Raw genomic sequence first — 23,527 nt, forward strand, 5'->3', positions numbered from 1 at the left:
GAAAACCATATTGATTTTTTGGAAAAAAATTATTTTTTATTAAAAAGTTATACAGACGTTTTTTTTAAACATTTCTCAAAAATTTTACTAATAGATAATGAAAGTGAAATTGGTCTATAGTTGCTAAAAACTAAAAAAAAAAAAAAAAAAATACATGTAAACTATTTTAAATTATATAAATAAATTATTTTATTTAATTTAAATAATATGTTTAACATATAAATGTATGTATGTAAACTTAATTTTCATAAGTTCTTTCTGAAGAAACAGATGAGATTTATTTCGTTATTGATACTGTGAATATGTATTTATCTGTACGCAATACGTAAAATATATAAAAAAAAGATTTATTTAATTTCAAATATTAATACTTACGTACATGATAAGAAGTTGTTTTGATTTATAAGGATTATATTTTTTATTTTGTTCATATGTGTATAGCTGAACATAAGAATTTAATTTAATTACTTCAAAACAAACATTTTATCCGTCGTCTGAAATATTATTTGTATTAAATATTTATTTGTCAAAATGGTATTGATGCAATGTATTTACAAGTCTTTTTTTCCAAACTTCTCGAGTACATAATGTAGTACTAAAGCGCCTAATAAATTGCAATGGAACTTTGTACTACGTACATTTTCCATACAAATTGGAATGCTTTTTTTGTAGATATTTGCACTTGCCAACCATTTATTTGTCTGTAAAAGTAAAATTATCGTAGATTGTGTATAAGTGAATAATTTTTATAGAATACTCACTAATACACTCAATTTATCGGTAATAAGAGATGTAGTTATGACGATCGGATGCCAAAATAGAGCATAGACAATTATTATACACGTTGTCATAATATACAGCTATAAATACATGGAGTATGCTACATTAACTTAAATTTATGTTTGTAAATAATATTATAAAGTATTAGAGATAATTTAAGACATGTTGCAGGTATTTAACATTTTGTTATGTTTTTTTTCAAAAGAAAAGTAGGTATTATAATTTGATAAATATTTGAAAGAATTTAATCAGTATTGAATATGATTCATTTATGAACCAAAATTATTTTTGTACCTCAGCTAGAAATTGAATTATTCTATTTTTGGGTTTTGTATTATATGGCCATATATCACATTCAACTATAGATATAGACGCTCCAGTCAAGAAAAGTATCGACGATAGGAAAAATTGAATATCAAACGGGTAGATCTTCAAGCCGATTTTGATCAGTGGACAAGTTCGCATTTCTGATGAAAATATAGTGTACAAATGTATAGTTATAGCTATCAAACACAGTTTTTGTGTAATTTTAAGCAATCCTTCATTAATAAAAATTGTCATTTTCAAAATAAGCAATAAAATAAATCTTGGTAAATAAAAAGGATAATATTTTAGTGACTGCAGATTACATAAAAATGAAATAATGAATGCTTTTAATAAAAATAAAATCAATATATTTAATAAAATAAAATATGTATTACCATAGCAATTCAAATATAAATCAATTATAAGAGTATAATATATATTCTAATAAAGTTTATATTTCAAGTGTCAAAAACAACTATTTGAGATTTAAAGTATTTTTATTTAATTTATTAGAAGCAATTTTAATTTAAACGTGTATATAATTCAATGATTTCAAGCCAAAAATGTTATTTTAACGTTAAATAGCCTTTTAATTTTTCTTTAATTTTTTCAATTTTAATTAATATATTTTTTTCTGAAATTTTTAGTTTTTTTATTAAAACTAGTTTTTGTTTAAAAAATACTAATATAGTATAAATATGTAATTACTATAAATTAACTTATTTACTCATAGAAAACTTAGATAAAATATCTAACGATATAAATTCTATCTTAAATCCAGGCAAGTCACTATACTGTATAGTAAGTGTATAGAGAGTATACCTCGTTATTAAATAGGTAATTGTAATCGGCGTGTTAAATACTTAAATTTGAATTTAATGATAAACTATTGTACTATATAATGGAAAACACTTCTAAACGGATTCGATTGGTCAGCCTATTTTTTTATTATAATAAAGTGTAGGTATAATAGGCTATAATATTTTATTCAATATATATTATTGAAATTTATACTATTAATTAGTACTTAGTACGTCAATACGTATGTTATGTTGAATTAATTTTTTTTTAAATATTACTTGTACCATGTATCATAATACTCGTATTATTAATTATTATAATATTGTATAATTTGTTTGTAAGGTTAATAATTGTGGGTGAAGAAATAGAGACCCACGATTTTGGCCAAAAAAAAAAAAATGTTTTTAACATGTATCGAAAATAAACCAAAAAAAAAGTTTAAAATATTAGAATGTCTAGAAATAAATTTAAAAAAGCTAAAATAGTTTGAAAATTATATTATCATATGCTTACATCAATATTTAATGAAAATTTTAAAAATCTCAAATGATTAATTTTATATTAAAATTAAAAAAAAAAAACCGGGATGTTACTTAGCTAAATAGTAGTTGTTGTGTATGCTTAATCATTCAATAGATAGTGGATTTGTTAAATTTAAAATTTTAATTCAATAATAAATTATTTCTTATGCGGTTGCCATTTGTCAATTTATATTTCCTAAGATTTTTGGTTGGTTATTATATATTATTAATTATTTTATTTCTTTAATCTTTGTATTGGTAATTTATATTTTCATTAGTTTTATCGTAGTTTGAAATGAATTTTGCCAAATAAATCGAATAATATAATAATAAAAACTATAATTTGATGTGTGAGTGCGGTTTATTTAAAAAATGAAATTTTAGTATTAAAAATATTGTCCGTACATTTTATTACTAAATGCTATATGACTCAATTATTTTTTATTTATTATGATTTATGAAACATGTTATAAATTTTTGGTGAATGTCGTTTTATTATTACCATTAAACATTATTTGTATACATACCAAAATTGCTTTATACAAAGTTAATTGTTAATAATTAACATTGCACTTAACTGTGACTATTGTGTGTTATTTTTGATAATAGTTTAAATATTTTGAAAACAGTTTTTACCAATTTGGCAATTTATTAGTAACATTTTTCTGATTTTTATTTTTGATTTAAAGTATTAAAAATATCAATTAAATCCAAGATAAAGTTGAGCTAATATCTACTACAAAAACTACTACTACTACAAAGAAAGTGAAACTATTATATATTCATTGCTCTATTTAAAATCTAAGCAGATTTATCTTGAAATTTTTCGTATTAACTATATAAACGTAACATGTAGTGACACCTGGTGGCAGACGCGTAAACATTATTACCGCGTTTGTCGTATGACAGAAAGCGTTGCTACTTGCTTGTTCTAATCGTTCTTGTGGACTCGTCGCCTTCACATCATAGTTGTTTATCGGCAGTCTTGCTTTCGCCACCATGTCGATGTGCGTGCTTAGACATTGCGTTTCATTCACAGGTCAGTCGACTCACAATTAATATCATTCAACTATATTAATTTAATAATATTTCATTAGTTATATCCAGGAACGTTTTCTATTATTTAGTTAATATGTGATAAATATTTTATGTATTAAAATAATTTATATTTTAAATTATTGTCTGCTGTGTACAATAAATATTATGAATATAATAAAGTTTGAATTGAAATCAATAACTTATGAATAATAATAATATAATTATAATATTTTTAAGTATTTTATAGAAAACAAAATGTATTTGTAGAATAAAAACTAAGTTTTATTCTCAACCATACCATACTCAATTTTACTTAGTATCTTTTTCACAAAAAAAGTATTTTAACTTAAACAAAATAAATTTGATTTAAAAAAAAATTATTACCGATATTATAAGTAATTAGTAGGTATATATATGTTTTTGGTTTATCTGAAAATTTAAATAACATTTTCCAAATTGGGAAACAAGAAAATAGTATGATTTTTTATATTAAAGTAAATATTGTTAAATAATTATTGTTATTACATTAAATAAATACGAACTTCAGTTTGTATTTTTCTAAGTTTTAAAATATATTTAAATCAAGTATTCAAGGTGATCGTTATTTAATTTCAGTTATGTAAAGTATTTAATTGGTAAACAATTATTATATAGCCTGGTAAAATTTATAATTTTATTTCGTTTCATGAATTAAATTACAATTTTTGTTGTTTATAATATATCATTTTATGTTTTAACTAATATTTTATAGGTATATATATTTTTTAAATAAATTAACTTTTTTAGATTAATTTTGTCTTTATTATTTTATTTTTAAAATTTGAAAGTAATTTTTTCGAGCATTTAATTTGAGACATTTATAAATAGTTTTACAAAAATTATAAAATTTACATTTTTACAAATATCGAAGTAAAAAGCTTTATTAAATTTTTTTTGAAATATAATTAAGTAATATTATTTAAAATATATTATTTTTTTTCGACTTAATTAATAAATATTTTTAATTTAAATTGATAGATAATTTAACATACAAAATTTATACATCTGATGTTTAACTTAAAAACAAATTTTTGTGTACAATTTAAGAATTAAATGCTAAATTTTTAGAATTTAATTCAACTAATATTATATTATTTAGCTGCTGAAGTGTCATAAATTTAAGCATTCATTTTCATACTTCATAAGAATAATATATGATTATATTTTCTGTATGAATTTTATTAATTCTTTAAATCATTTAGTTTTTATACTTTTTTGGATTTTGTTTGCCGTAAGTTATAATATAAGTATTATAAAAGTGTATTGATGTTCATTCTTATTAGATTTTTATGACTCGTAGTAAGAATGTTGTGTTAATTTATGTGTATATTATATATTTTTAACCTAAATTTGATAACGAAATAAAGGTCTTAATTTATTATGAAATGAATAATAGTACTATAGTTCTACAGCTAAAATAAAATGTTTCTCATTTGATGACCTGTTGAAATAAAATATTAATATATGAATTTAAATTTAAAAAATTAACAAAATGAATCTTTTATTATTGAGTATTAATATTACTTAAAATAATTAACTTCAGTACATTTTATAAATTACAGTAGCATTACCTCACTGATTTTTAAAATATTTAATTTAGTTTTAATCTCTCATTTATTGTATGGGTATATTCATTTGTTTTTAAAATACCATATTAAATTATATCATAATATAACTAATATCACCCAATAAATTGTATGTGTACACATAATTTTTTGTATGTATTCACTAAATGAGGTAAGCAAGAAAGTTTCAAAATATTTCAAACAGTTAAACATTTGATTTCTGTAAAAGAATAAAGTGCAATGCAACATTATAATTCGGTCATTATTCAGGTTTTTAATTGTATTTCCCATAATAATTATTTATACTGGTATATATAAATAATAATAAATATAATGAAAACATTTGAATTAAGAATTATGAAAATGTTTAATTATATGTACTAAATATAGACTATTTTTTGTCTTTATCAATTAGGAAGGAAAATTTAAATTTCTTTTAAAATTTAATAACCAATTTGATTATACTTTTCGCAACAACTCAAAAACCAATTCAGATATCCATCTTTGTATTTGCTCGTGAGCTTATTCGGACATTTCGAAAGAAATTCAGCACTATTAAATACTTATTATACTGTTATAGTTTCTAGGAAAAAGTATAACATTATTTAAACTTTTAAGCTTCAATAATATAATAATATATATTTGTGATTTGTCAAAAATGCCGTGAGTTATAGGTTAAGAATACTGATTTACAGATAAAATTTTCCACAGTTATTAAATTTTTTAAACTTAGCATATTTATTGGTACAAGCAATTTAAAAAGTTAAGATTTATGATGATAAATATTTAAAATATAATACATAGCCATTTATAGATATGAAATAGGTAACACAATACATTATTATAGACTTTGGAAAATATAAGAGTATCGTCATATGTCGCTGTGCTTTGTGGTATGTGATTATTTTTGTTTCTTTCGTCCAAAACCCTAATTCAAAAATGTTTATGCAGTGTAATCTGCAGTCTTTAGTTTTAAAATGTAATGAATTCACCATATTACCATGTTCTTCTCCGGTAGTGAACATTACATTTTTATGCTGTACCGCATCATACTCAGGTGCCGTCCTTGCGTCGTCGCCAAAGACTCTATCGTGGTGGCGGGGTAGTCGTAGGTGGCGATAGCGTCACGTTCAGTTGTACCGCTTCTAGTCGTGGCGTCAGACGTCCACCGCGCTGTCCGCCGTCGTGTTGCGGTCGTTCAACGGCGGGGTGGTTGGAGCGTTTCGCTCTCGCTCTTGACGACCATTCACCCTCTCTGTCAACATCCATTCCGCCTATCGCTAGTCACCGTTTCCATCCGCTTCTTTTTTTCAGTAACCTCTTGTTCTCTTCTACCCTCTCTTCTCACCAGGAGCGCGCACGAAGTATGTGCAGCAATTGCAGTGACTGTTGTCAGCGGAAACGGCGTCGGCGTAAGCGCCACGACTCTGGCTCGCCCGTGTCCGACGACGATGATTTTTCCGACTCGTTCTCAGGTTTTTTATTTCGTTATATTGTTATTAACAATAACTTATTACCAACATAAACACATACCTAAACTATTTTAATTGTTTGCACAGTAATACTACATTCAGTTATTGCATTTAAGTAAACAATAACCAATATTAAGAAAACAAATACGATTTTATTTAAATTTTACTTAATATAATATTAGATATTAGATATGGACGGAGCTTTCTTTGACTGAATTTTTCAACTCGAGGATAGTTCGATTTACGATATGATTTCACACATTTTGTATGATGTAAGTGCAGTGGTAGCTTGAGTCTTCATAACTCAAAGAGCATGTTTCTACTACATTTACTAGGACTAATGTGATATTTTTAGGTTCTGCTTTAGTTACATTTTTACATTAACTTTTACAATTTATGATATAGATACACTTATTTTTTACTTGGGTGATCAATCTTCTGTTATGAATTATGAATAAATCTGTTAAATTTAAAACACTTTGTTACCCAATTTTTGGGACAGGAGCAGTCGCTCTTAGTATTCTTATAATAAGTCGCCCCTGCGTAAGTGTATAGATGAATACAAACGTTTGGTTATGGTTTAGTTAATACCACTATTTATATGATTGTGTAAAAGACTTGGACAAATGGCAAAGATTTCCAAAGTCTGAAATATACTGGGAACTTATTGCATCTTTAAATTATTTTTTTAAGTATTTGTTAAAAATAAAATTATCAAAAAATGACTTTTACCATCGACTTTATTTTTAGTTACAATCATACAACTTGATATTTTAGACATATGAATTTTCGGATAAATACCTTAATATAATATTATATGAGGCGGTCGTTTTATATATTTAGTTGCGTGTTAAACGGACCGTATCGAATTGGGTGCGTGGGATACACAAATTGTTCAATATCTTTTTTTTTGCGATTGTGAATATCAATAATAAAATTTGATAGATTAAATAATTTTATTGTACGATAAAAATATTCTCTATTACTTGTAGATTTATGGAAGCCATTAAAATATGAATATGTGAGTACTAAGTATGATATTTGGTTATTATTTACTAAATTTCAAAGCAGTTCACAGCTTGATAGATAATTATACATTTTAAATATTAACAGAACATAAATATATAAACAAAAACTGTCACAATACACATATTAACTAAAATAAATAATTCAAAATGTAACTGTCAATTGTCATAACTATAACTTTCATGTTGATTATTTTCAATTCTTTAATACATGAATGAAATTGTTATCATTATCTCTCAAACATCGTGGTTTATGTTCACGTTTTGTTTGTTTTATTTTCAAAAATTTGATTAGGTTAAATTAAATTATTAACAACTATTAAAGTTGTACACTAATATTAATTTGATTGACACTTTTGAATCTTAAGCACAAATCTAAGCTATTATTATACACATAATATTTTTTTTATTCATGATGCAAACTAAATATATAATTTTTTAATTAATTACATTAAATATTGGGATGATAGTATAATAGAAATAACGAGTATATAAAGCTTTAGATTTTATGTTAAATATAGACATATAGTTGTATAGAATCTAAGATTTAAATTACATATATATATGTAATTTTTATTCTTAAAATTGTCTTGAGATTTTTACCTATTTTATTAGTTATATGAACTGCAACTGTATGATGTTATTTAAATGACAGTGAGTTATTTTTGGTGCTTAAATAATATTATATACATAGTTATAAATATATATAACTAACAACAATTAATGCATTAAGATTCTATGATTAATAATATTAACTTATCTTATCAGTTAATGTGACTCTATCACATTAATGTGTGTGTAATTTGACCAATTTAATATATTTGGAAACGTCTAGGCGTTGTTTTTTTATCATTTTATTATTTGTTTAAATAATATTAACTAAAGAAACTTTGTATCATTGTATCTGTGCATTATATAAAATAATTTCATTTCAAACATAATATTTTCTCTTTTTGTTCTTTTTTCTTTCTATTCTGTAATGTTCTATGTTTATTTAAATTTTAAATTCAAAATTTGTAAAATGTATTCTTTTATTTATTTACTATAAATATTGTCCAGCAGAAAATAAAAAACAAATTATTTTATGTATTTTAATATATTATTGATAAAAGTACAAAATAGTTTGTTTTGAGCTACGAAAATTGTTTATTAGAAATTTATTGTTTATGTTAAAATAAAAGGTATATCACAGTTATTTTAAGTTAAAGTCGATAATCATAATATTTTTAAGAATAATAATATGTAACATTAATTAGATACAGTTTTAATTGTATCTGTTATAATATTTTACATCATATTTATATAATAACCATACATTCATAGAACTAAAATTAATAAAAATATTGTTTTCAAAGTAATATTGAGTTTCAAATAAATGACTTAGCTTTGTAAAGTATTTTCATGAAATAATATAAAACAAAAAGATTATAATCAAATAAATATTTAACTGGAAATAATTTTACATGGTATTTAATAGCCTACTGTGTTTTACTCGAATGAATATTACATATTCAAGAATCTACTTATGATAACTACAATTCGTATAATATAATTTATTTTTCTATTGATTATTATTATTAAATGTATATTACTTAAAATTTTTATTTCATTTATGGATACTTACCTATGTAAATAAATTATATTTTAGAGTTGTTATGAAGTCTTAAATATTAATTCATAGTTTTCTATAAATAACAATACCTGTACCTACTGTTGAAATTCACAAAAATGTAATAAATGTAATTAATATAGAATAACAGAAGTTTAAGTTAGGTTTAAGGCTACAATGAAAATAATAATAATATATTTATTTACATTAGAATGAATAATTCGCAGAATATTGGTAGTTTTTCAAATCTAGTATAACCCCAAACGAATATATTGAATACTTTATATTTACTATACAGTTATATTATATTATTAATATATACATTATACTTAGGTATACATATTATATTATATTTATGTATATTATATTTGGGATCACTACTATAATATGATATTGATTATAAGGTTTCTGAAAGTGTTTTGTAAAAATCAAAGATAAATAGGAGTATTCATGAATTTACAGAAACCCGAGTATTATTATTGTGTTATTTTGACAAGTGATACTACTTAATTATGTTCGTAATGTGCTTATGAAAAATATAATTTAATGGATATTCTGCACGAAAAGTAAAATAAAAATAAAATTACTTTATTATCTACATTTCCACAATGTTTTTACTTATGTGTATTATATTTTTTATACACATAATTGTATGACACACAAAACCTGTCCTAATTTTTCTGTATTAATAATGAATGTTATAGGAAAATTATTTTTTCGTGATAAAGGTTGTTTTTTAAAATTTAAAATTGATAATGTAACAGTTACTCTGATATAACATTGTAGTTTGTAATAGTAAATAAATTATCTGACTATCTTTAATTACCGATGTATTTATAATTGTAATAAAGTTGACGTAAAATACTTTGTATGATTTCTAGTATACGATACATCATATACTCAACATTCATATACGTTTAGTAAAGTACAATATGTTATACGCTCTTATTGTATATCTAGTATATACTCGAAAATATGTGATCTGAAGTCTTTACATTTAATTAAAATACAAACCTCTTCAATCTTTTGAAATAAATTTGAACGAGGTTAAGATCATTTGTACCTCAAATTGCAGTGAAATACTCTTCAGTAGAACTCTCGACATTCAAAAATTACTGACCTGAAAATGACATATATAATGTAGTTGATTTCGGTACACAATTACTTACTCATCATCATACTTCATTTTCTCATTTGAAAATTTAATCTATGTATAATATATGTATATATATATATGCATTATCTCATTATTCACTAATGATGTGTAACGTCTTTACTGAAATTCTTATTAGACTATTTTAGAACATTGGTATTTAAATACTTAATAATAGTACACATTCGCACAAACACACACATACACACACATAATTATACTCAACTCTACTCATACACATACTCTATATAAGTGAGGCCTTTACGGCTTTATCCTTGGATTATTATGAATTTCGATACAAACATTTGGCGGTATCCAATCAATGTTTAGATAAGCGTAGGGTGTACCTATAAGTGTATAATTCCCATTTAAAGATAAATCTGTATATAAATTGGTTTCTCGAACACAATATGCGATGCTATTGGTAGGTATACACCGAACAATACGATAAACCTTTGCTTTATTGTTTTACACACATGCAATATAAAGGGAAACCTATGTAGGAAGTGTTTGGGTTCGTTACAAAAGTAGTTTTATGCTTTTATACTTCCTAAAAAAAACCACAGGAATCATAAATTAAATATAAAATATAATCATCATAATATTAATAAATAATATTTTTTATAATTTAATATAATTTTGATTTTAGATTTAAGATCTTTTTTTTATATTAATCATCATTATTTGTTTTTTTAATAACAATAATAAAAGAAAAAACACAATATAATAATTTCAGAAATGAAAAATTGAGTTTTGATACAACTTCTTATTTTTATGATTTTGTACATATATTTACCTACAATAACAACTTATAAATATCTTATATATTATGTACAATGTATATTATATATTTATTCTTGTAGTTATAGTTTTATTATTAAATTCATAAATATATAAGTACCTATAGCAATAATCAGTATAACTATGAACTGAGACTTTGTAGCTATAGTTTGATTAATATAATGAAATATATTCATACAGCTCCATTCTATAGGCGTAAATTTGTCTTGTTAGAAAGGGGGGGGCTAAAATTATAACCATAGAACAGGCCAGTGTAGGGTTTTGCCCCCACATCCCCTATATATAAATTTTACAATTTTATTGTAACATTTATCATATAAAATGTACATAAAAACTTCAAAATTATTTATTTAACGGCGTATAATATATAATATGTTATCGTTGTCGTTATAAAATATTAATGTATAGTTCAATCATTTTAATTTAATTACAAATTAACTATACAAAATTAATACATGAAGCTTAAATGTTCACATCATAACACATACCTATCGGATATCCTGATTAGGAATTACATTTTATAATTTTCTCTAATAAATAACCTTTAATTTTTTGAAAAAAATTTAAAAAATGTAGAGGGGGCTAAGCCCCTCTAAGTCCCCCAATTAATGACTATGTTCCATACCATTCTTATATTTTATAAAATAAAAAAATATGTAAAATATTGTAAACATTGCAAGTTTAGTTCTACTGAATAGTACTTTGATCAGTAAATTAATGAATAAATAGCTTTATATCTAGCTTTGAAGTTCATATAAACCTAAATAATTAGTAATTAAATAGCAATTGTTTAAATAAAAGACTTGTGAGTTTATACCTATACATAAAATATATGAATTAACCCAAGAAAGAATATTATTTTTTAAGTAAAGAATAGAAATAATATCCCTTTTTAGATCTTATTAAAGATTATAATATTTTTATCATAAAAAAATGTAAATTTAAGAGATTAATACCACACATATTTGTTAAGTCCATATAGGATTAAAAAAACGTTAAATGTTTACATTTTTAGATTCTGAACGGAGTGATGAATGTATTGATTTTACTATGATGTATGTTTTTTTTTAAATTTATGATTTTGTGTGTCTGTCATTACGTTTTGGTGTATTAATAGCGCTTTGATTTTTGACTTCATTCCTTCATTTAAAAGGAAAATGAATCTAGTTTGTGTTTTGAGGGTAAAGAGTAAAAAATTTTTCAAAGTTTTTAAAGCGTTATGAAAAACCATAAAAAAGTAACAAAAAAACGGGAATTTTACGTATAGTCAGTTTACGACGAAATAGATTTTTTTATTTCGCTGTAACTCAAAAAAGAATTGTTTTAAATACAGTAGAACTTCATTGAAATTTTCACCAAATGTTTATATTATCGTTTTCTATTTACGATTAAATTTTTAAAATATTTTAAATTTTTTAAGCTTTAAAATTTTCGATTTTTGTAAGTTTTTTTTTGAAATGCCGATAAAATTTAATACAAGGTTTATTATAAGTTGTACTTATTGTAGTCACAATTTTTGTTTTTAAGTATTTAAAGTTCAAATATTTTAAAATTGCGAAAATTTGCAAGGAATTTTGATGTTGAAAACTAATAACATTTTTGAGATTTATATCCAAGGTTAAAAAATCCAATGCAATGTTTTCCATAACTTTTTCGTCAAATAATTGTAAAAAAAAAATTTCATCGTCAAAATAGAAAAAATGTTATGAGAGCATGAACTTAAATTTTTTACGAAATCGCGTAAAATAACTATGTATTATTCTAAAACGATTTAAAATATTTGTTGTTATTCAAAAAATATAAGTCGTAGAAACTTGAAACTTTCATCAGTAGTTGAGAAAAATAAATTACAATTTAAATATAGGTAATAATTAATAATATAATATATCTTAGACTGACAATTTATCTCTGTACAGTATCGTTTTTCGTATACAATGATACCTGTCATTGGATTCAAATGTAACACATCCATTAAACCCTCCATCCCTACTATACAGCAGAGCGTTATCCACTTGACCATCCTTTTTTTTTTTATATTATATTAAAAAAAACTATATTGTGAAACTATAATTAGAATACTTGATCACTCAATAGAATAGATAATAAACTAAAAAATAATTAATTTTCATAAAAAAATATTTCTTTGAATGTATAAAAAATTAAAACAACAATTTTATCTTATATATATATATATATGTATATATAGTTTTCATTTTTCCAATATAAAGAGTTGACTGAAAATAGATTGAATATTTAATTATTAATGTTTTTGTCAACTCTCAACGGTTATTTTTTTTTTATTAAAATATTTTAAAATAATGTAATTATACATCGTTGTATGATATAATGCCTCGGTCCCCACTACACGGCCGCGGGCAGTATGCGGCTGTTTAGTAACTTTAGTGCGGCCCGCACTAAAATAAAATTGTTCATTCTAAAATCTAAAATTCTATAAACAGTAAATAAAATGAATGTCACTTATTATCTTATCATTTTTATTTATTTTATATTTCTATTTTAAACTTGTATTGAATTATCAGTTGGACAGATAAATAGGCACCTATGGGCTACGATTATGAGTTTATTAATTTCCACTGTGTAATCTTTTATTAAATCTAATAATTTAATAAATATATAAATTTAATATACTAGTTACTAGTATGAATGATTTGTATTTTGTAAAAAATAAACTATGAATTGAAATTTAAAATTATAATTATAAATCCAAGAAAAACATTTGTGTCATTTATGTACTTTTTCCTACAATACCCTTTTCTAACAATGTATATATATAATTTTTATGTTTTTAATTATTAAAAAAATGTATGTGGCCCGCAAATAATTTTCAAAAATTACATTTGGCCCATTCTACAATCCTAGTGAGGACCGCTGATATAATGTATATATGTGTTTATCATTGAGAATGAGTATTGACTCATAAGAAAGAAATCAAATTAAAGTTCATACGTACCTATAATATGTTTTTTATAGTATGTATTATATATTTTTACTTCCTATGAAAAAAATCATTCAAAAATTGTCTTTTGTATTATATACCATTATGTTAAATTACATTCATGATTTCTCATTAAAAATATAAAACACAGGTAGTAACAATTTTATTTTTTTTTAAATAGGTAGGTGTAAATAAACAGTTATTATATATATATACATTATGCTGCAATATATAGATTAATTTCAATCTTACGAGTACAGCATGATTAAATATAGCTACTATAAAATCTTTATAGGTCCTTGAGCAAAATAATATTGTATTTTCAATACTATTTTGTCTATCAAAACTCTCATACATGTTATTTTATTGCAATGATTTACAAATACCAATAAATCAAAATTGTTAAAATTCCAAAGAATAAAAAATTAAAATAAAATATTGATTAGCATTATATGATACATATTATATTCTTAGACTTCGTTTTTAGTTTTTCATGAAATAATAAATAAAACTAGGTACTTATATGGTTCCCTTAAACTCCTCTAAATCACGTTTATGTTATTTTTCTTAAAATATTTTATTTATAAATGTTTCTCATGGGACCATTTTATGTTATTACCATGTCTATTGTCTATTTTGTACACCATATTATACTACATGCATATTGCATATACAATGTCAAATAGTAAATACAATTTATATTTCGGCCACATCATACTATTTTTTTCCAATTTAATAAATCGTTGTCTTATGAGTTACGGTTACAGATGTGTACGTAAAAACTAAATTTATCCCGTTAAAATGATGTATTACTGTAATCTTAGTTTACGAGTAGACTATTTAATGTGATATACTTATGTACGACGTTTATACGATATCATTGTTAATTGTAATACAGAACAATATGTTAACATAAAGATACATATATGCGTTCTGGATTTTGGTTAACTATAATATGTCATGTATAATAACATTCAGATCACGTCCAGAACTAGTTTCCGGATGGCTGATCAATTTCCAAAGTTACACATCACGTACACAACTATTTGCCATATTGTTTCCAACCAGACAAATTGTTAATTGTCCTATTATTCTACAGAAATTGACTACTTTTCGTCCGGTTTTTTGTCATTTTTCTTTTATAAATTGCGAAATACTACAAAAAAAATATATATAATATACGATTTACAATATTGGCTAATGAATATTTTATATCCAGAATCTACCCAAAATCATGATTTTCGATACCGATTAAAAATAATTTCATGCGGACTGTCGATCGTTTTTTTTTATTTTAATGTACTAATTAGTTTTTAAACATTGAAATATTTTTTTTTCATTCAATGAAGATATTGTAGATATATACACACTTAATATATAACAGGTGTGAACAACTTGCATCTCCCGAGCCATATGCACCTCTCCTCATAGTCAGATGTGGCTCACGTTTTATTTATAAAATAAAAATTTACTTATTATTATTATAAATTCAAATTATTTTGGTTTTCTTTTATAAAAAAATATCAAATAATAAATAAGATGTTTTTTTTCTTAATGTTATTGTATTTATTGTATTTTCCCATGTGGCTTGCGAACATATTGATGTTTGCACCCTTAATATATAGTCTTTGTTGAGTTTTTTTCATCTAAAAATATTTGCTGGACGATGAAATATTTAAATTTATTGTTAAAAAATGTATGCATTTACTATTTTTGCTCATTAACAAACTTAAATATTGTATTAATATAATAATCGTCTTGCTGAGTAACTATACTAAGTAGCCAATAATAAAAATAATAATATGTAATATAACATCTATATATTTAAAGAAAATTAATGAACAGACTTACCAATTCTTGAAATATTTTCAGTGATGATACTAAAAAGTTTTGAACAAATCCCTTGTAATATTATAAAAGCTATTTTTGACAAATTGCTTTAAATGTAAAATAAACGTATAATTTATTCATTGAAAAATGTTTTTTTTTGGCAGTCAATGAAATAAAGTAACATTTAAAATAACTACCTAATAAATCAAATATTTTATAAAAAATTATCGACAAGTCTTTACATAGATATAAAATAAAACAAATACTTATAACAAAACTTAGAAAAAAGTATTTTTAGTACAATTCAAATTTTTTTTACAATAAAATTAATAGGATAAATACTTAAAAGTTAAAGATTTCTATAATAATTTATAATTAAAGTTTATTAAATATAAAATACTACATTTTATTTAAAAAAATGTATTGTATTTTAATGGTAAGAATTATATAATTATTAATTATAAGTATAAATTTAGCTGATAAAAATATGTGGGATTCAATGCCAAGTATGTATTATACCAATTCCACAATAAATATAGTAAGCACAACTTATCCATTATAAATCATAATTTTTCAATTTAATCAAGTACGCTAATGTAGTATGTATACAAATATTATAAATAAACATTATATTTTAAAACCAATCACGTTAAGTTAGATGATTGTAACTATTTATAAGTGCAAGTTTATAATGTTATGTCCTTAGGAAGATGGGCGTAATCGTTCAGTGTTAAACAATTTCGATTTGTTTATGAAATTATTAATACTTGCATATTATACTATAGATTATAACTGAGTGAAATTTTTTTTATTTTTTAAAATAGAAACTATTTAGAAAATTAAATTAAATTAATTTAATTTAACTAATACTATAGAATATTTGAGATTTATACAATAATAATTTGTAGTACATTAACATATTTTATTGAAATATTATTGTTATTGTATTTTTTATTTTATTCGTGCATTTCAAAATATTTGCCTGATGTTTATCAAATATTCAAATACTTTAAAGAAATAGAGATTTAACAAAAATGAATTAATGTCCGAAAAGTAATACCTTTGAAACGTATTTAAAATAATATAAAAAATGTGAGATACATAAGTTTGAAATTTTATATCGCTATTTCTAGGAATTCATTAATAAATAATAACATTTTATTATTTATTGTTATTTTGCTTACTATAAAATTATACGCTTTTTTCTTTTGTAAAAGGACAATTCATAAGTTGTATATATTCTATATTACACGATTTTTTTAAAAATAATAATGGTAATAATGAGTACTTATATGTAGATTTATACTGCAGTGTCAATAGTTTTAAAATTTCTATTTTGTGTCATTTGTCAATAAAAATATACTTCTCTGGGAATAATTTATTTATATACATTTTACAAATAAATAATAACACACCAATCTTTCTTACATTATCATTTATGCATAGCACAGATAGTAATAGTTTGCGCTTAAAAGTCAATTAGTGCCGGAGTACATAATTGTGTATACAATATACATATTAAGCATATACTTTGTATATTTATTATAAATTTGTAACAATTTTAATAAAGGTATAACAAAGTTAAGTGGTTTACTGAAATTCCTAAATAACGAAAAACCCGTTTCTATGTATAATATTAATATTAAAAATGGGATCAATATTTTATATATACGTTCACACATCATATGAGTATGCATTACTGATTTATTTTTCTGCGATTTGTATTCGCCATAATATTATATTTGAGATGAAAATGAAATTGTACAATGCTTATACACTTTTATTATCCCTATCACTACCATCACCCCAGGACCCTTGGGACTATGTTACAGTATAACTAATATTTTCCGAATAATATATAGCAATATATTAACTATACTATTGTATAGTACCGTGATATACGAAAAAGAAATTTTTGGCCCCTTGTGAAATTACTGCGTTATACTCGACCATCTAAAAACTACTATCTGTACTAATACCAGCTAAGGTTGTCTAAAAATCTAAATATGCAAATATTATTATTGTTATAATTTAAATCCATTCTATTGTTTTGGACTGAAAATGAGGTACTGCTGCAGGTTCGAAATTGTAATTAATCATCAACAAAATATACGTTCTCTTTATTTAATGTATGCTAGAGCGAATTCGTATTTTATATTTTTTGACGTTTTGCAAACAATTTCTTTGGTATAGTACAAAATGAAGAAATGTCACTCCAGATCGTTATCAAAATATGAAAATCATTTCCTACCTCCTCTTATTGGTAACGTAACAAGTATAACCTGGAAACGATAACTTCAATTTGTTTTGTTTGTTTCAGACGATGATTGGAGTGGAGACGGAAAAACCAGAGGGGCTGCTGAACAAGCCGGTAAGTGTTTTTTTGTAAATCGCTATAATATAAAGTACTTACTAAAGTAGCTATTCGGCGATAATAAAAATAACAACATAAAAAGTACTTTATTTTTATATATTTTTGTTTTTACATAATGCAATTGTTGTGGGATTTAGATTACGGACAAAGGCTTTTCGCACTATTATTATAACAAATGATACGTAATAAATACATTTATCGGTAAACACGCATATGTTTATGTTTGAATCTAAAGGTATTTAAACTGTTTAAGAGGAAAAATGTCATTCATATTTATTTAAATGTACTGAATTTATTACGAAATACTTTACTCCTTTTTCTCTCGAATTATTATGCAAATTTTGCAAATTTATGAGTGCCTTGCCTGCTACCGACAACGCCTTCCAATTATCTCTCTCCCAGACTTATTCTAAAATTTACACCTCGAATTATCAGCACTCTCTATTCAACCTTTATTATACCTTAAAATTGTTTTATTTCGAAGTCTTCCACGTGGTCGTGGACTTCTGACCGATTTTTGATATCGTTTTTACCGTTGTATTCTCTTCTATTCACTGAGTGTGTCTGATTTTGTAATGAATTCATTAATTTTGATACTTATTCGAATAATAAGCATAACTGATGAGAGTAGACAATACGCAAAATGTATAGTTTTTTTATTCAATTCAATTAATTAAAGTTTTTAAACATCTATTTGTTGTAAGACAGAAATATTTTAGAATTATGATAGAAAATGTATATTTATTTAAAATAATACATTAATTTATTTTTATTTTTTTGTTTTAAGTTATATGCATTACTGTTCAAATTTAATTCCATGATCTATTACAGTAGACTGTACAAATAATATCATTGTAGTTAAAAATATTTTAGAAATTCATAGAACCGATGTTTTGGAAGATGAAATTTTAATTTAATCACACATTGTTCTTGTGGCTTTTGTAAAGTTTTTAAAGTATAAAATATTTTAACGTGAATCCCTTACATGATATCTCAGGCGTGAAATTTCCTAATTTATGAAATAAGAATGTTTTTGCTCATTTCATGATACAAACCAGTAACGTATGAAATTCTCGAATTGGGCATATATTTAAAACATTATACGCTATAAGTATTATATTTGTTTGTTGTATCATGAAATAGGAGAACTTTAGTTCTTCAAAAGCTTTTAAGTTATGTTTCACTTATGATCCTATTTAATATGTTTTTATTTTTTTCTGAATAAAATAAACAATGAAAAACCGTACTAAATATTTTAAGATTTTTTACCATTATGACAAAATATATACATTCAAGAAAAATAAAAATATTTTACATTTAACATCATTATTAATCATTTTTGCACGTTCATTCGACATGACATTTTATGCAATTTATAATACATAATACAACAGAGACCATTTTTATCCACATCTACATATTATAAGATAACTTTACACAAACCACGTTTTATATATTATCTACAACACATAACTATATAGGGTACCTAAAATGTATTAGTTGTCCCTGTAAATTAAAATATTATGATTTAATAGATACATGTATATATATTGTTGTTTATTTGGTATTTATTTTGATAGAAATAATTGTGTTGTTGAATTATTATATATTTATTGAATTATATTTGTATATAGTACATGGTAGGTAAAAACCACTGCAGTTTTAAGTCCATAGCCCACTAATCGCAAATGAAACTTGTATTAAATTAGTTTCGACGATTAACGAGAAACATAAGAGAACAATATTAAAGAAAAGTTATTTACAAAAATAAAGAGAAAAATATAAGACTAAAGACACTTTTTAATAAAAAAAACAAATTACTTCTAATTTTTATCAAACATTTTTATATGTGTATTCTGTAAATAGCTTATATAAAGTTATAAGTATCAAAATATTTTTTTTTCGATTTATATTGATGATAAAATGTTCACCATATAAATCATATAAAATTTGAATTTTTTTGTTATTATAAACAATTATCATAGTTGCAATTTTACATTTTGTATTCAATAATATTGACGTGTACATTGTGGTATTTTTAAGTGAAATATCAGTAAATTGGTAATGAGGCATGATGAGTAAAACAATTAATATTTCTACTGATAGTGGAGCAAATAACGAATGACAATAAATATCAATTGTTATCTGCTTTTTATATTTGTTATTATAAAAATGGTAGTGTCAATCAACTATTTATATATCTATGCTGTATAGTATATAGTACATAATATCGGGAGTTTTACTTTAATCTTCTATTATAGTATATAATATCGATTTACTTGCCAGATTTGTTGTTTGCTCATTAAACTGTAGTTCTCTACGGGTATATGCAATGATTAAACCTCCGAGGACGTAATTGCAAAATATTTCTTTGTTTCTAATTTATTTTAAGAAACAGAAAAAATAGCAATAGATTAGTGTTAGGATAATAAAATTTAGTTTTATATCTGCGTTTGTGTATGGAATGTTTGATTGTTAATTTTGTATACCTATAGATACGATAATATTAAAAAAATTAAAAATGCATATATGATATACCTAATAATTTATCAATATATTGTTTATTGGTGACTTCATATTTTGTAATCACTAAACAGTAAACAGGTAGTACAACGTTTAAGAAGTGGCAGTAGCGCCGGTGCTAGGTTTTCCAGGGCCCGAAGAAAATCATATTGTTAGAAAAAGCTCTATTTTATGGCAAATATTTTAATATTCTATAAGTCAGAATAAATTCCTAAAAATACATGATCGATGTATAAATATCAAATGACGAATAAATAGTAATTTTTATTTATTAGCGTTTAAAATTTAGATGAGTTTAAATATTATCCACGTTATAAATAAATATTTTGTCTACCGAAAAAAAATTACATTTATTATACATAAAATTGAATTTATCCTTAATGTACAGCTGTGATTATATAATAATCACAACAGTTGGAGTCATACCGTTTTATTCTGAACTGTTTGGCTTATATTATGATATGGAATTCAGAATCATACAATATACATATATATATATATATATGTTGTGGGTAATTTAAAAAATTAGTCTTTTTGCAGAAAGACTAGGCTCTTTGCAATGGAGTAGCCTGTTTGCAAACTACTTATTATTTTTCTAAACGACCTACTATTTTTCAGACTTATTGCATTCACAGTAATAACCATATTATTTATTTTATTTTAAGGGTAATTTATTACTTGTACAAAAAAAAAGTAGTAGAATTATTATAACACACTGAATAAATATGGTACTTATTATATAGTATTATATTGAACTAACAAAAAAAAAACTTATTACTAACAAAATAGAAGATATGTAAAATATTTAGGTATTTATTTTCACTTGTGATTTTTTCGTGGCATTTTGAACTGCACAATACATTATTTTTATGACTAGCGCATCTATTTGTTTTACACAATGTCTTGCAAAAACATTTTTGATAATTCTGCCCTCCAAATGGCTTTTTGCTGTTTCTGTTAATATTATTATTGTATTTGTAACTTCGTCAAAAAATTCTGCATCAGTTGTTTGTTGAACATTTCTGCTTAACCACGTTTTTATAATGCCAAACTGTGTATTAATTTGGTAAACATTATTTTTTTTTGTCTACGACTTTGCCAATAATATTTTGAGTATCTAATGCTTTATAATTTACTTTTGTAAAATCGACTAAAACATAACTCCCAACTTCAGTTATAACTAATTTCTTATCATTAGCTTGTATCATTTATTCTGCTGCATTTTTATCTTCCAAAAGCTTCTACTCTTCATTCCTAAATTTATTTTTCTTTTACACATGTATCGAAAGAAGATTCTTTGTTTATGATAGAATAAAATAATTTACTACATAATGATTATAGTTCTTAAAAGGTTTAACACCTGATAATCTGTATCAAGGGCGGATACAAGGGGGAGTCAACAAAAAAAGTATCATATATTCCAAGAATTTTTTTTTTTTAAATAGATTATGACCTTTTTTTAATTGATAACTAACAAATTGCCTCTCCCTCGTTTAGGACTACTGTATCCGCCCTTAGTCTGTATGCAATAAGTCTGTAAAACAGTAGAACATTTGGAAAAATAATAAGTAGTATGCAAACAGGCGAACCCTTGCAAATAGACTAATTTTCCAAATGGCCTACGGCATATACTACCGCTGTAGTAAATGTACGTCCTATGTTACCATTTAACGAAACGAAGTTTTTTAGTCATTTTTTTTTCTTTCGATTAATCGATTTTTTTTCTGTCTGTGTAATATATTATAATAAAGCACAGCATCTTTAGCGGGATGGAATATATAATTATTATTGATGTCCATTAATGTGTACTTCCCTCGCAGCAGAGTGATCGTCCACATAATATTATACCTACATATATAACGCCACTACTACAGTACATTATTATTTATACATCATAATTTGCGTGTATGAGGCTTAAAAAAAAAAATCTAAAATAATCTGGCAACGGTTAGAAATGACGCTTGTGTCTTTCCGTCGCCCGTTGCCTTTATATATATTAGTATCAATCGTGTGTGCATATGTGAAACGCATGTAGTGTGTACCAAATGTATGTCGACAATTTGTACTCCTCTACAAGCCAGTAACTATAGTAACGTATAACGACTTGTCTAAATAGACTTTTTAGGACTTGGTTAGTTGGTTAGTATGATGTATATTAATAAGATGTGATCTATGCTTATTACTTTTTTTTTATAACGAAAAAAATAATATTTTTCTAAGGTTTAAAGAATTAGTATTTTAAGCGTGAATCGTTTTAAAAATCGTCAAAATTGACTGCAAAATTAGTGTGGTCTATTAAACGGACCATCTTGTATATTTTTATTGTCGTGGTGGGGGAAAAAGGATGAGATAAAAAGTAAAAAAAAAAACAATAATACATTTGGCCGGTAGCTGGCACGGGTTTTGTCGCAACGCGGCGGAGCAGTACACGGTTAATAGCGTAGTGGTCGACACGAGTTGTGCAATAACGCAATGACTGTGAATGATACGTAACAACCACAGGTCGTACGTCGTATTAGTCGTAAACGAATTTTCTGGAATACTGCAGCGTTCACAGATTTTTGAGTGGAAATTTCGTACCGTTTTCTTCATTGACAATGCGGTAAGGATCTCTTACGTGACACGCGTATGAACGATAGTTGATATTCACGTGTACGTGATATTCGAGAAATTATATACAGTAAAATCTCCAATACTAGAAATTGTTTTCGTTTTTGGGAGGGTTTAGTTTGTA

General features: G+C 24.1%; 2 protein-coding genes across 19 annotated transcripts in view; one reads left to right on the forward strand and one right to left on the reverse strand.

Moving 5' to 3' along the window:
* Positions 1 to 23,527, forward strand: part of LOC113554958 (coiled-coil domain-containing protein AGAP005037) — a 167,783-nt gene that overhangs the window by 20,406 nt on the left and 123,850 nt on the right. For 15 of the 18 annotated variants that reach the window (XR_003405325.1, XM_026959124.1, XM_026959153.1 and 12 more), the window contains one exon: positions 18,217 to 18,267. Coding sequence is in view for 17 of the 18 variants with exons in the window: in XM_026959124.1 (XP_026814925.1) it covers positions 18,217 to 18,267 (51 nt within the window). In the remaining variant the exon portion in view is untranslated. Of the gene's footprint in view, positions 1 to 3,366; positions 3,448 to 6,286; positions 6,526 to 6,735; positions 6,795 to 18,089; positions 18,160 to 18,216; positions 18,268 to 23,527 lie in introns of those variants that run through there. The other 3 variants (XM_026959267.1, XM_026959277.1, XM_026959258.1) reach the window with 3 other exon arrangements.
* Positions 470 to 1,341, reverse strand: LOC113555023. The gene is made up of 4 exons (XM_026959304.1): positions 1,075 to 1,341; positions 762 to 860; positions 556 to 701; positions 470 to 494 (listed from the first exon to the last, which is right to left on the reverse strand). The coding sequence occupies exons 1-4, from the start codon at positions 1,339 to 1,341 to the stop codon at positions 470 to 472; spliced, it is 537 nt and encodes a 178-aa protein (XP_026815105.1).

This window comes from Rhopalosiphum maidis, chromosome 1, assembly GCF_003676215.2.
Source record: "Rhopalosiphum maidis isolate BTI-1 chromosome 1, ASM367621v3, whole genome shotgun sequence".
In the NCBI taxonomy this organism is placed as follows: Eukaryota; Metazoa; Arthropoda; class Insecta; order Hemiptera; family Aphididae; genus Rhopalosiphum; species Rhopalosiphum maidis.

Coding starts and splice junctions, on each gene's coding strand:
- LOC113555023 (XM_026959304.1), bottom strand. CDS start 1,341: ATGACAATTTTTATTAATGAAGGATTGCTTAAAATTACACAAAAACTG. Junction 861..1,074: donor TAATTCAATTTCTAGCTGAG/GTACAAAAATAA, acceptor ATGTATTTATAG/CTGTATATTATGACAACGTG. Junction 702..761: donor CCGATAAATTGAGTGTATTA/GTGAGTATTCTA, acceptor TTACTTTTACAG/ACAAATAAATGGTTGGCAAG.